Source organism: Malus domestica, chromosome 15 (genome assembly GCF_042453785.1).
Source record: "Malus domestica chromosome 15, GDT2T_hap1".
NCBI classification, from domain to species: Eukaryota; Viridiplantae; Streptophyta; class Magnoliopsida; order Rosales; family Rosaceae; genus Malus; species Malus domestica.
The window spans coordinates 43,804,930-43,818,025 of record NC_091675.1 but is presented as its reverse complement, the minus strand read 5'-3'; the positions used below and the strand labels follow the sequence as shown (position 1 = coordinate 43,818,025).

The 13,096-nt window shown below is 35.5% G+C and overlaps 1 protein-coding gene across 1 annotated transcript; it reads right to left on the bottom strand.

The window, feature by feature from the left end:
- Nucleotides 1–1,550: 1,550 nt before the first annotated feature.
- LOC103401853 (O-fucosyltransferase 10) lies at nucleotides 1,551–5,608 on the bottom strand. Its single transcript, XM_008340564.4, has 10 exons — nucleotides 5,060–5,608; nucleotides 4,469–4,547; nucleotides 4,232–4,299; nucleotides 4,009–4,097; nucleotides 3,527–3,724; nucleotides 3,216–3,420; nucleotides 2,948–3,115; nucleotides 2,693–2,860; nucleotides 2,395–2,585; nucleotides 1,551–2,275 (listed from the first exon to the last, which is right to left on the bottom strand). Exons 1-10 carry the CDS (start codon nucleotides 5,435–5,437, stop codon nucleotides 2,095–2,097), a joined length of 1,725 nt encoding a protein of 574 aa, XP_008338786.3. The 5' UTR covers nucleotides 5,438–5,608; the 3' UTR covers nucleotides 1,551–2,094.
- Nucleotides 5,609–13,096: the final 7,488 nt, after the last annotated feature.

The window sequence follows — 13,096 nt, the reverse complement described above, 5'->3', positions numbered from 1 at the left end:
GCGCGTCTTCCAAATAAGGAAATGCTTCATGGATAGAAATCAGATTGTTAGCGAGAAACACGTCATTCGAAACGCCGAGCTTGATCAATTGGGAGTGAAATGCTCAGCTGTGATTGGTCTGAGCTCGGCCGCCACAGTGGCGGAAAGCGGTGGCTATACGGTTCAAATACGCGCGTTCCATGGGTGAATTGAATGCGAGCTCGTGGGTTTTGCCGCGCTAATACAAACACACGTGAGACCCACCGCGAAACTGGGCCCCACTTGTTTGTTCTTATGGGCCCGACGCATTATTACGTGGGCTTCTAACACGTGCTCGTGTTTAGGTACCCACCTCCGCCGACGGGCTTTAGAGGGTTGCACGGAATTCTGTCATAACTTGTCTGTTTTGTTTCTTTTAGATATTTATCTCTGGGTAACGTGGGCGACTAAATTTTTAAATTAAATTTACAAATTAAATGCTATATCATTAATAAAAAAAATAATTATATTAATCAATACTTAAATAATAGTGTCCATATCATTTGATTTACTAAACTTAGTTTAAAATTTTAGTTACCCTGACATTACCCTTTACATTTTAATTTTTTTTCTTTTTAATCACAAGCAGTATACTAAATTGCAAATGTCATATCTACCCTTTTTTCCTTATACTTGAGGGGAAAAAAAATGTATTTCCTTACTGTTTATTAGGAATCATCTTTGTTGAACAAAGTGAAGATTAGATGTCATAAAACCAAATAATGATGTAAAATTTTTGGGAAGTAAATAATGATGTATTTTCTTTTGTTATTCTTAGGGCTGCTGAATCACATGATAGTGACTAAGGAGAGACTAAAATGTCTCTATAAGTCTTCCTGACCCCTGGAATGGTAGACTGCATTGCCAAAGCAAAAAACTGGTCCCATTTTTAATGGAAAAAAAATAGTGATGTAATATTTGAGAGTATAATTTTTCTCACTATTTTTAATCAGGTATACCATTAACTGAAGTTGTGTGTTTCGTCACCCTTCTATGTACATAATTAAGGGGTGGCAACTTTTTTTTGAAAGCATAAAATTTAATAAAAAGAAAAGTCTCCAAAATATCCAGTATAAACAATATCTAAGTGAATGGCGTTTTTTTCTACAATTAGGAACTACATTGATCCAAACATGATCAGAACAGAGTGATCGAACAAAATTGTCAAGAATATCAGCAACAAAATTAGCTTCACAAAACACAACAACGCCCCATTAAAAACAAGTTATCTCAAATGCTACACATCACACCCATTTGCTTGGAGTATCAAATTTAGGGATTTAGATAACATTACAAGGCAAAATTACTTGTTCGTCAAAATTTGTTTAATAAAAGATAACAATTGGATTTCAAATGTTTCGTTTCATAAAGTGATTCCAAATTCATTGCATATGTATCATATCACCGTTCCAAAAGTGCTTTTTAAAGAAGCAGTTAATCCAATGGATTCTAATAGCCATGCTGTCGAATTCAAGTTCTTTCTTACAAATTCCTGCATCCAAACAGAGCTCAAGTTTTTTCACATATCGACCTCCCGGAAACAATGCAGGCACTGAATTTTGCTATATCAAAATTGTTACAACGATACATAACGATGGCTAAAAACTTGCAAGTACAAAGTATTAGAATTATGTACTCAGAAATGCCTTTGACAACAAGAAACAATCAAACTGCAAAACAAACTGTCCATCCCTAGGTTCCTTATATGCTAGATATCCACCTGAAAACTTATAAGCTTTATATCAATCTATGTGCGACAAATGTTGAGCAATGCCCCAACATTGCCGGAGATGGCTTGCGCTTCGGCTCTGTCCAGCTACGAGATCCAACACCTCCATACGAAAAGGGAAGAATGAATCACATGGGATGAGGAAATCAAAATTGGAAAACCTGCTGCTGCAAATACTATCTACATTTTCCCAACAGGCTTCGGAGCAACGAGCCTTTCTTCAAAGTCCACAGAAGGGAAGAGCTAGATCCCCCAATATAAGCTTATGACTGATGATGGCACTCGTGAAAGATGCTTTTGAAGCATGAGGTTTGTTTTTCCATTTCTCATAGCTTTGTCACAAAGAATCAAGAATGTGCAGATGGTACAATCTGAGTGTTGTTGTGCTTTTGGAGACAACTACACTCTGGCAAAGGGTACGTGTATACAGAAGATTTTCGGGTGAATTTTTTCACTCTCGGTATTATCTTTCCCTTGCGGTCACTTTCTGTGAGCATTGCTTCCATCTCAAGTTTGAAATCTTTCCAACTGCAAAACCAATGGTTTTCATGTAAGCCTAATGTTAGCATTTATAAAATTGAAATATTCAAATCGGGTTATTGCAAGCAGAAACTGTTTTATATTACAAAAACTAAACCAACAGATACCTGATACTCATGTTCTGCAGTAGAACAACAAGCTTGCGCTTATCAGGTATAATTGTCTTGGCATGCCCACCATAGGAGAATCTCCGATGACCCATTAGAAAATGTGGGAAGTTCCCACCTTGTGTTGTTACAAAAAACTCACTAAACAAGCATACTGTATAATCCAAAGCTGCCAATCTTGAAGAATAACCCTAGCAAAAGTAGATAAAATTTTAGAGCGGTAGATTTCAAAGTAACGTGTTTCACTAGTATCAAAATAATTTTGTGGGTGGACATTGCATGAAAACTAGTAAGACACCTCAAAAGGAGCAAGCTCATCTGGGGTTGCAAGAGACTCCTTGGTATGCAGATAGGGAAACAACTTGAGCAGAGGGGCTAAATGTTTCTCCGCCCAGTAGATTTTCCCAGAGGCTAAATAAATTGAAGTGCTGTTATCAAATCCCATACCCCGTAACATCATTCCAACCTACACTGACAAGAAAGAAAAGGATTATTTCTCCATGGTAGGCAGCTATGAGCAAGTAGAAGATGCATGCGGAATTGAGTACAGTACCTCCAAGGGGGTAAGTGGGCATTTTCCATCAATCCTGTTGAGACCAGGTAGAGTTACACGGCCTTTTCTCTTGAACTTATCTCCCCATCCTTTTTGTCGAATTGAATTCATTGCGACATTTTCAGCCTCTCCTCCATCATACAAACAGCATGAGAATGCCACCATGTCCTGCAAGATGAAAAACAGTTGATAACATGATTAGTTTCATGACCATTACACATAAGATAGACAAAAACTTTTAACAGTTTATCGAAACAAGCTTAATTACCTCCTCAAAACGGAGGTGGACTGCAACATACTTTCCACTGGTCCTTGAACTCATTTCAGTCATTCGTTCGACTAGTTTATTTGCCAAATTTGATATGGGAGAAGAGAATTTCAATGCTTCATAATTAGCGAGGCATCTCAAATGCTGAATAGGAGGTGGGACATTCATTGCTAATCTATTAGCAAATGGAGCTATGCGGATAACCCTGCATAAACAATACAAGTAAGAAAAAACAACCTAGAGGTTTGAAGGGTTTAGGGGCCTGTTCGATATGGAACAGAAAAAGAAAAAAAAAACAGTTTAGCACCTACCCCTGCTTCTGCAGAACAGGATAAACTTCTCCTGTGTAATAACGGACAGGGGCCCAAGCTTGGACACGAAGGGTTGGTATGTTAGAGATGTTGTGATCAAATTTATCCATCAGCATCTCCGGTAGTTCTTTAACCACTTTAACATGGCCTTCAAGGGTGGCTATGAAATGATCTTCATCGTATATATCAGTAAATGTGCTGTCAAACAAAAGATACTGCTTTTTTATTTCAATTGAAAACAAAATAAGAGTATCTTGAAAAATCATTTAAAGAAAGATTATAAGGAAGGCATTCTCATAATGCTTTCTATAAACTGAGTTTTCCTCTCAAGGAAAACATCTGGCAGGCTTTTTGATACATGTTATTGGTCATTTAGAGCAAGAAATTACATGAACCTGACAACCTAATTTAGGTTCCAAACGTGTTGGTTAGACATGGATATAAGTTTTTAAGGGTCTGGACTTCAATAATAGTTACTTTACCTTGTATCCCTCCAAACGTTATGGAATTCAAAGCGAGGAATAACCAGAACGGCATTCAAAAGACCAGCAAGGGCCACAGCATTGCAAATCTGTGAAACAAAAAAACATGATTTAATAACACAAACAAACTGTATGCGCTCAAAAGGAGATATGTATAGCTGCTGAAATAGAGTAAAATAAGAATAACAGGAAGCATCCTACAAATTATAAAGGATTAACATACCGCAGAGCGTTGTTGGTTAAGGCCACCATTAACCTCCACAATTAAGTAACCAGTAAGGCCTGGGGAATCTGGAATTCAACGGAGACTATTAGAAAATGTGCCGAGAAAAATACTATCAGATAAATGACTCATGACCTTTGATTCCAAAACTACCAAACCTTCAATTTTCGACGAGTAAATTTACCAATTTGTCAAAAATGCAGCAGCCATCTAACACAAGATTGTGCTATCACATACCTAATTGTAGTCCAGAAGCTGAAGGTGGGCAAGGCTTCTGCTCTTTCAACTTCCTTCTGAATCTCCATACAGAGGACAACTACATCCACAAACAACACATCGTCTAGGTTAATCGCAGGAAATTCCACACTAATTTTGATTTTCATAATTCACATCAAAGTTCAATCCAACTGAACAATCCCGGGTTTACAAAACAAAGATTTATGAAATTTAACATCCGCGTTCAGAAACCATGAACTGTACTTAATCCAGACTCTAAAGTGCCGCTGGACAACATGTTCTTTAAACAAAAACTGGGAAAGAAACGAGAAGAAAGGAAAAATTGAGCAACTATTCTACTGTTTACTTGATCTGAAAGGACATGGGTAAAAATTGAAATCAAAGGTTTAAACTGCAACACAACAGTCTTATTTCTGTAAAGTTTCTGTCTTTTAGCTCCGAAGTGAAAATCTCAAGTCCAAAAATTGTACTTCGTTTTCCTTTCATACTTTTCTCGCTCGGCAAAGCTGAAGGAGAAGAACCATTTTCCTGCATTTTCCCGGAAACCAAACAGAAAATAATAAAAAATGAGAAAACCCCAAGAGTCCGAACCTCAATCGGAGTCGAGTTATCGGCCTGAATGTGAGGCCAGAGCAGCTGAAACATCTCGTGACTGCGGTAAACGGAACCGGGAAGAGGGGTATGACCCACTAGACCAGAGAACGGGCCCACACACATGAGCAGGCCAGAGACGTATAGCAGGGGAAGAACCACCAGTAAGCGGAGGAATCGGCGGAGGAGAAGAAAACTGAAGACGATGGAGATGGGTTTTGTCCGGAGCTTCCGGCGGCAGTGAGGGACTGTAGAGTGACGGCGCGGCGACGGAGGGGGGCTAGGTGAGGTGCTGCTGCTGCTCTCACTGCCGTTGCCTCCACCACCACCACCATTAGCATTGTAATGGTGGTGGTGGGCCTTTGCTTTCATTCCCATCAAGTGAAGTGTGAGTGTGTGAGTTTAGAGAGAGAAAAGGCAGAGACAATTCTTGAGAAAGAAAGAGAGAGAGTGAGTGGAAAAAGAGAACATGGGTTTTTTCTTTGACAGAGTTTCAACTTCCAGCAAGATTTTTAGGAGAGATACTATATGGGGGGCGAGGTGGGGTGAGAGAGTGAGCGTGGCTTGACGGCTTGACGGCTTGAAGCAAGCCAATATAGGGGACGGTTGGGATGGGGGGTCAGCTACATTTTTCAGGTAATGGCATGTGTACAAGTAGACAAATATAATAGCGTATGTTTTGTCGGTTAGTACTACGATTTAATGGTATTTCTTTCACTTATAAGTAAGAGGTTTTATGTTCAATTCTTACCAAAGAAAAATTTGAACTACGTTATTGCTAGCCCATTATAAGGTTTAGCCAACTTCCTACCCCTTTAATGTATATAATATCGTTTGTTCAAAGAAAAAAAATTGTGTGTGTTTTCGATTTTTTTTGGGTTAATATTAATTAATTAATTAATCTCAATTATTGTCTTTTTTATTCAAACCAATTGTATTCTATTTCTTTTTGTTTTCTCTCCAAATTGAACTTGAAAGCTCTGAAGTGTCGTTTTCTGTTTGGTTCTTTTTCAAGTTTCCGAATATGCTACAAATATGGGGTGCGAAATGATAAGGGTTTCATTTTCACAACGTTTCAACCATTTTGTATTCAATGATCTGCATGTTCATTTTATTTCAAATTTGATTCTCACGTCTACGTTATCTTCTTCTAGTTTTGTCGATTTATTAATATAAAATTCATATCGTATCATTGAGGTTAACGATTTTTAATTATAAAAGTATAAATCAAAAGAACATGGGTGTGCATGTCTTGGTTAAGCCTAGTTACATTATAAACCGAAAGAACATAATCATATAATATAACTAGTTTGGTTCCATTTCGGCTCGGTCAATTGATTTTCTTTAGCTTGGGGAAAATAGAGGAAATAACTAAAAGATAGAAGAGTGGAAGAAGATAAACGAGAAAGTGGTGACCGGAGAGACGAGAGAGGATATAAAAGAGATCGTGTGGCCTCATGACATTCTAATGTAACTTTTTTTTCTAGGCTAAGGAAACAAAAAATCAGTTTTGACTTTAGTTTCGACTTTCAATTTTTGTCATTTAAAAACTAAAAGATAGAACTTTAGCCTTTTCCTTTTAGAGTTGCTAACGACACTTCAAAAAAATGTCGATCACCCTTCTATAGTCTTTTTCTTTTATTTTGGGTGCTAATAAATGTTACATTTCTTTTTTCATAGCTGTTGCTTATATAAAATGACATCCAACAAAAGTTAATAATTGATACAACAATACCAATAAGATGCCTCATGAGCTTCATGAAATTATTGAAGTAAGAAAGGGGCCTAAAATTTAGAAATGTACCAATCGAAAAGAAACTCAAAACTTCAACCAAGCAAAACCAAAACAATAAGGAAACGAATCCAAGTATTTGGAAAGTGTCCTAAATTACATGCCACATAAATAATGTAGTCATTAATTAATTAGAAGAAGACGGGGTCACCGAATATTGTACCAATTGGATCTTGCATCTTTCCTTTTCTCTTTTCTTTTTCTTGTTTATCTCTTCCTGGGGCCTTGAAATAGAAGATGGGGTCACCAAATCGTCACTTTGATTGTCAACATTAATGCTTGAGGCTTCACTAGCAAATAATTTTTCCATTATTGGTCTGCATTGGTTCCCCACCTTGGACAATCTTTAAGGACGTCCCAAGCATGATGCAACTTAAAAGTTTAATATTTGGACATAGTTCTTGTCTTGTAAATCACTATTGCTTTGTCACCCTATGCAAGGAATACATAAAGACCAATTAGTTGCAAAAACGATTGTGTACATGAAAAATAAACTATGAAGGGAGACACTCACCACTTCTTGGGCGCTCCTTACACTAGCCATGTCAACCAAGACTTTCTCCAAGCTTCATTTCCAAAAAGTGCACGCTTTGTTAATAATTTTCCACTAATCATAAACACTACAAACTTCTCTTGGGTTGGTGTCCAACTTCCCTCGGGTTGGTGTTGGAGTTGGAATTGAACTTCTCAATGATTTTAGCCCGCAAAACTTTTTTATTTTGATTTGTGCCAATGACATCATCTTCACTAGTACAAACTCATGCCAAGCACAAAGGAACATCTTGATCATTTGACCAATTATGTCCTCTAATATGATCTCTTGCCACCTTAAAAAATTTAGAAATAGGAAGAAATAGTTGTGGAAGTGGCTAGAAAGAAAAAAAAATAGAACAATTGTATGAGAAAAAGTGAATTTGTGTGGATGTTTGAATAAATACATAAGTATTTATAGAGTTTTAGGTGAACTTTGATTTAATTAAATCTTGTAAACCGTTTTAGTCATCGGATTTAATTTTGGGTCTTTAGGTCTTTTTTTTTTTTGGGGGAAACTTGATATAAGTCCAATTTTTTGAGTCAATAGTAGGAATAATCCAATTTATTAAAATAAGTCCAATTCCTTAAATTTAATTATTTAATTATCTCTTCAATGAAAAAATTTATTGTAAAAATCAAATTTCTTCCTAATTATCTCTTTGATTATTTATTTTTATTTATTTATTTGTTATTTCTTGTTCTTCCTCTTGCTTTATCCTATTTATAGATTTTATTTTAATTTTTATAATCAACCTATATTATAGGTTAATTTTATTTATCTACCTAGATGACAGATTTTTTTTTCATAGTCAATTTGTCACAAATTAATGTGTCTTGCTTGTAGGTATATTATGTTTTTTTTCTACCTTTTAGTTAAGTTTCATATCTCACTTATAAGTATAATATACATTCATAAATTTTCTACTTGAGTTAGGGCAGAATATTTTGCAGATAGATTTATGTTAGTGTATTAGTTTTTTTGTTATAAGATATTAATTAGATATTTTGGAGTTGGAAAATGCATAATATTAAAAGATTTTAATTGATTTTTAATATTTTTAGAAAACATTAAATGAGTATAAAAGAAATAAATACATATAATTAGATAACTGGACTCACTCCTAAAAACACTCTATGATTTTGGACCTGGATCTAAAAGCCCCCCCTTTTTTTTACCATTAAATTTGATTATACTCGATTTCAATGGTTGGATTTAATGTAATTATAAACTTAAATTTAAAAATTAATAATTTTGAATATGGACCGTTGGATCAACCAACAGTCTAATAATGCATGTTGTCCGATTGAAATTGAGCCGTTGGGCTCATTATGGGTGGCCAACAACTCATCAGAATGGGCCCAACGCACTCGTGTTTCTGCATGTTGGGTGCATCATGCCTGCGCGATCTCCCATTTTCTCGGCGCGTCTACACGCATTATTTGCCAGGATCTTTAACCCAGGCCGAAATCTTGGCTGATATTTGCCTCAAAATAAGTTTTAATTCAAAACTTATTTTAGGCCCAGCTGTTGAAGCAATTTTGGGAGGGGTTTAAAACTTAAAAATTTATGCTTAACCCAAAGGTTAAGATGATCTTTGTCAAAATTTGAATTATTTATTTTGCTTTTCTTATTTAGCGTGAAAAATGAGATCTACTTTTTGGCCTTTGCTATCAGACTAGTCAGAGAAATAGAGAAGACATGTTCTGCAAATAATGGAGTGTTTAGTGACTTGGATGGCTCCATCGACCAGCAAACCCTGCAGCCATTTAATAGCCGGTTCATCTGGACCGGACTTACATGTCAGAAAATTAGATACTATATCTTATTCTTACGTTTTTCACAAAAAAAAATAATTTTATATAATTATTTCTTGTTACAGTCTCTTTATAACTTGATAACTAATGATTCATAATTATTCGGCGTTAAAATTTGGTGTCAACCGTTAAAATTAAAACACTAAAATTATGTTTGGATTAGGAAAATAAATTTGAATTTTAGATAAAAGTTAGAATTTATAAATTGGGACATTCACCAATTTTCTTGTTTGGATTCGTAAATATAGAAATTTAAAATTTCCGTGTGAAAAAAGAATTTGGAATTTGGGACCTTCAATTCCAAAATTTAAATTTCATGTAAATATGTGTCATTTCCTAATTTCCATGATTAAGGGCTTAAAAATAACAAATTCCGTATTCAGTTTCTGAAAATAAAATCCCGTTATTTAAATTTCTGTCATTTTAAATTTTTTTTAGTAATCTTAAATTTATTCATTCAAACACATTGTAAAGATTTTGGAACAAAATAATGAAAGGAAAAAATTGTGGACACCATTGACTTTGACTTTAACAATTGAACATACCATGGTATATCAAAATGAAATACAATGAGAAAAACATGTGGCTTTCATGATGGGAGGTGGATTGTCTACCCTCCCATTTCCATACTCTTCACATCCCCTCTTGTATGTATGGTCACGGTTAAACCAAGTTAACATTTTATATTCCTATTACTTTTTGTTTTATTAAATCTATAAAAAAATCAATATAAAATGTTGACGTGACTTAACTGTGACCACACAAACAGAAGAAGATGAGAAGATTATGAAAATGGGAGGGCAGACAATCCACCTCCTTCATGATGAACATATTAGTATATCATGTTCAAGATCTGACAATAATAAGAAAAGTTTGTTGACCTATAAAGATGGTCAATGGGTGTAAATCAAAATTTTCAAATAATTGGGTTTTTCCTAAAAGGTGCTTATTTTTTTTTGCTCAAAAAGTAATCAATTAACGCGAGAAACCTCGCGAAGAACTAGTACGATTATAATCAAATATAAAATCAAGAGTAGCCCACAAGGGAAGAGTCTTATATCCGAAATATGCATATTAGAGGAGGATAAACCCACATTAGTCACAACATCAGCTACAAAGTTTGTTTTTCGAAAATATGTTTTCAAGTCACATAATGTAAGGAGGAGACCAACCAATGAATGTATCAATCGTGTCTCAAATTTCCAAGGGACATCACACCTTCTTTCCACAACATCTATAACTAACTTAAAGCTTCCCTCCACATAAATTCTAGAAAAATTCTTATGTTTTGCAAGGTTGAATGCATACTGTGAAGCCAAAAATAATCAAGAGCCGACACGTGGATTTTTGGGTAAAAAAGACAAAATTACCCTCAGGGAACACCAGAATTCCTACGTGTGAGCAATGGACAATTATTCATCAATCAAGTCAAAAGTGCCCAAAATAGGTATTTATTTATAACCTAATTCATCCATCCTCATCATATCTTCTCCACAAGGTAACCCCCAAATCATTCATCTTTTATTATATTAATTAGCTAATTAATTAATTAATTATTCCATTAATTAGCTAATTAACCACAAATGAAGAACCTAACCCACAAAATCATCCAAGTGGCCGGTCCTTCCTCTCCCAAGGGGGCTGGTCACATCCCTATATAAACCCCTCATTCTCTCCAAAACTCAATTCCAATTCTCTTACAAAATTCTCTAAATTCTCCAAACACTTTTCCCTCAAATTTCTAACTTTGGCATCGGAGGTTCTTCGGCCAAAGCCCTCCTCATTCATCGTGGGTGCGTGAGGCTCTTGGTCTTGACCAAAGGCGTTATTTGTTTTGTAGGTGCAATTTTGTCCAAGAATAAGGAGGAAGAAATTTGCAACCACAAATTGGTGCTTTCATTGAGAGTTGAGTCACACGCTCGTAAAAGACTCTCACATCTAAGGTTTCTTGTTTCTTTGCCTATTTGTAGATTTTTCGTACATTCTTATTCTAGGAATTTTTATTTCTAAAAATCCTTTGATAAAACGTAAAAGAAAAGTACAATGGCAAGAGATTCAAAAACCTCGACGAACGGAAATTCCAACATTCAAAGATTAGGACTACGGCGATCTACAAGGCTCAACATAGCGGTAAATGGAGCGGCACCTGATGCGAAATATATAAGCACACAAATTAAACCCTTTTTTTATCAATTGTAGCAAAGTATGTAAGTAGGGATCGTTCTAGGCCGGGGATTATGAGGGATTGCCAAATCACTTGAAACTGACTCAAAACGTAAAAACAAAGTTTAAAACATTAAACTAGACTCAAAGAATGCAAAACTAAACTATAAGACACCAAAACAAACCAAAAGACTCAAAACAGCAAATAAACACTCAAAACTGCCTTAAAAACACTTTCTGGGCAGTTTTGAACACCTAACACTAAATTGGACGAAATTGGGTTATGACTTGACTCAAGACACTTAAAAACATAAACTAAATTGATTTCTAACTAATCTAACACTTCAAAATAAATGGGGATTGAGTTTTGACGAAAATTGAAAACAAGAACAAACTTTGTAAATTGAACAGATTCTAAAACGAATTTGATAAAAGTGAATGGATGGAAAGCTAGCTAAGGGGTTATTCTCCACACATGTCACACTAGCATACAAAACGATTTCCAATTGCTTCTCAATAAACCATGAATTCCCAACGCCCCAAATTAACCGTGAATTGCACTAATTAACCCTCAGATTTTCCTAAAGTTATCGAATTGGATGAATTGCATACGACAACCCAAAGCATTCCTCACAAGTTCCCTGCATGAATTGCATAACAAAGATACAAGCAAAGATCATTAAGTTCTATGAAAATCATAAGCATTGGCGAGGCACTCGTTACTATGAATTGCATGAAACTTCTGCCAAGAATTTACTTAACATGATTGTGATCAACAACCTTTACTACTTTTGAATATAAGTTCATAACGATTAGGTGAAATTCCCTTATATGCTAGCATCAAACTTATGCATGAAAATTAAGCGTGCACTCTCAACCAACACACACAAATCAGTTTTAATTCATGGATAAGTAAATTGAATTCACAACTTATGAAACGCAATTGGAAGTAATCAAATCATATATCAAGCATAAACATGGTTTTGAATCCCCCCCTAGCCAAGGGGGGGTTTAGTTCCTCATACGTACAAAACAAAGAGTATAGAATTTAAACATTGAAATCAAAAGAAAGAAAACACCTAAACGCTCCAACGATCCTAACTTGAATGGCATGCACGTCCAAGGCTTCTCCTCATTCTTCTTTGCTGCGGCACAAGGTTTTGGGGACAGGTTTGGATGGTATTTGTATGGAGGAATGGATGGGGGGTGTGGCAAAAGAGAGAAAGATGGCTGAAAATGTGTTTGTGACGTAGTGTATGAATGTGTAGATGGGTTTGGCTAAAAGAATGGATGGAGAATGGGTGGTGTGGCTGATTGTGTTTTTGATGTAGTGTAATGTGTAGTGTTCTTCCCTTCACTCCCTATTTATAGAAGCTCCAAAGCAAAGAATCACTCAAGTGGCTTCAATAAACAATACAAACAAAAACCAAAATGATGCAAAAACAGCTAGTTTACATGCTCTTTTATCATTGTGTCTTGCCTTTAACAAAAGGCAATCATTCATCTTTTGCTAATTCAACTCTTTTGTAGCTGTCCATGTGCCTTCATTCTTCAATTTCTGATGCATTTGCTTTGTATTCCATCCCTTTTCCACATGTACTAGCTGTTAGACAACTTTCACACACATGTTTTGCATCATTTCATCTTGCAAACATCAACTTTTGGCCACTTTACACCTATACACACATGCTATGCATCATTTCAGCTTGCAATTATGTTTGTAGTTGCTGAAA

What these genes read in the sequence shown, in the direction of transcription:
- LOC103401853 (XM_008340564.4), bottom strand. Translation starts at nt 5,437, where the DNA reads ATGGGAATGAAAGCAAAGGCCCACCACCACCATTACAATGCTAATGGT. An exon ending in CCTGTTCTGCAGAAGCAGGG is followed by an intron (nt 3,421 to 3,526) that starts GTAGGTGCTAAA and finishes TTGTTTATGCAG; the next exon opens with GGTTATCCGCATAGCTCCAT. An exon ending in TCCACCTCCGTTTTGAGGAG is followed by an intron (nt 3,116 to 3,215) that starts GTAATTAAGCTT and finishes TTCATCTTGCAG; the next exon opens with GACATGGTGGCATTCTCATG.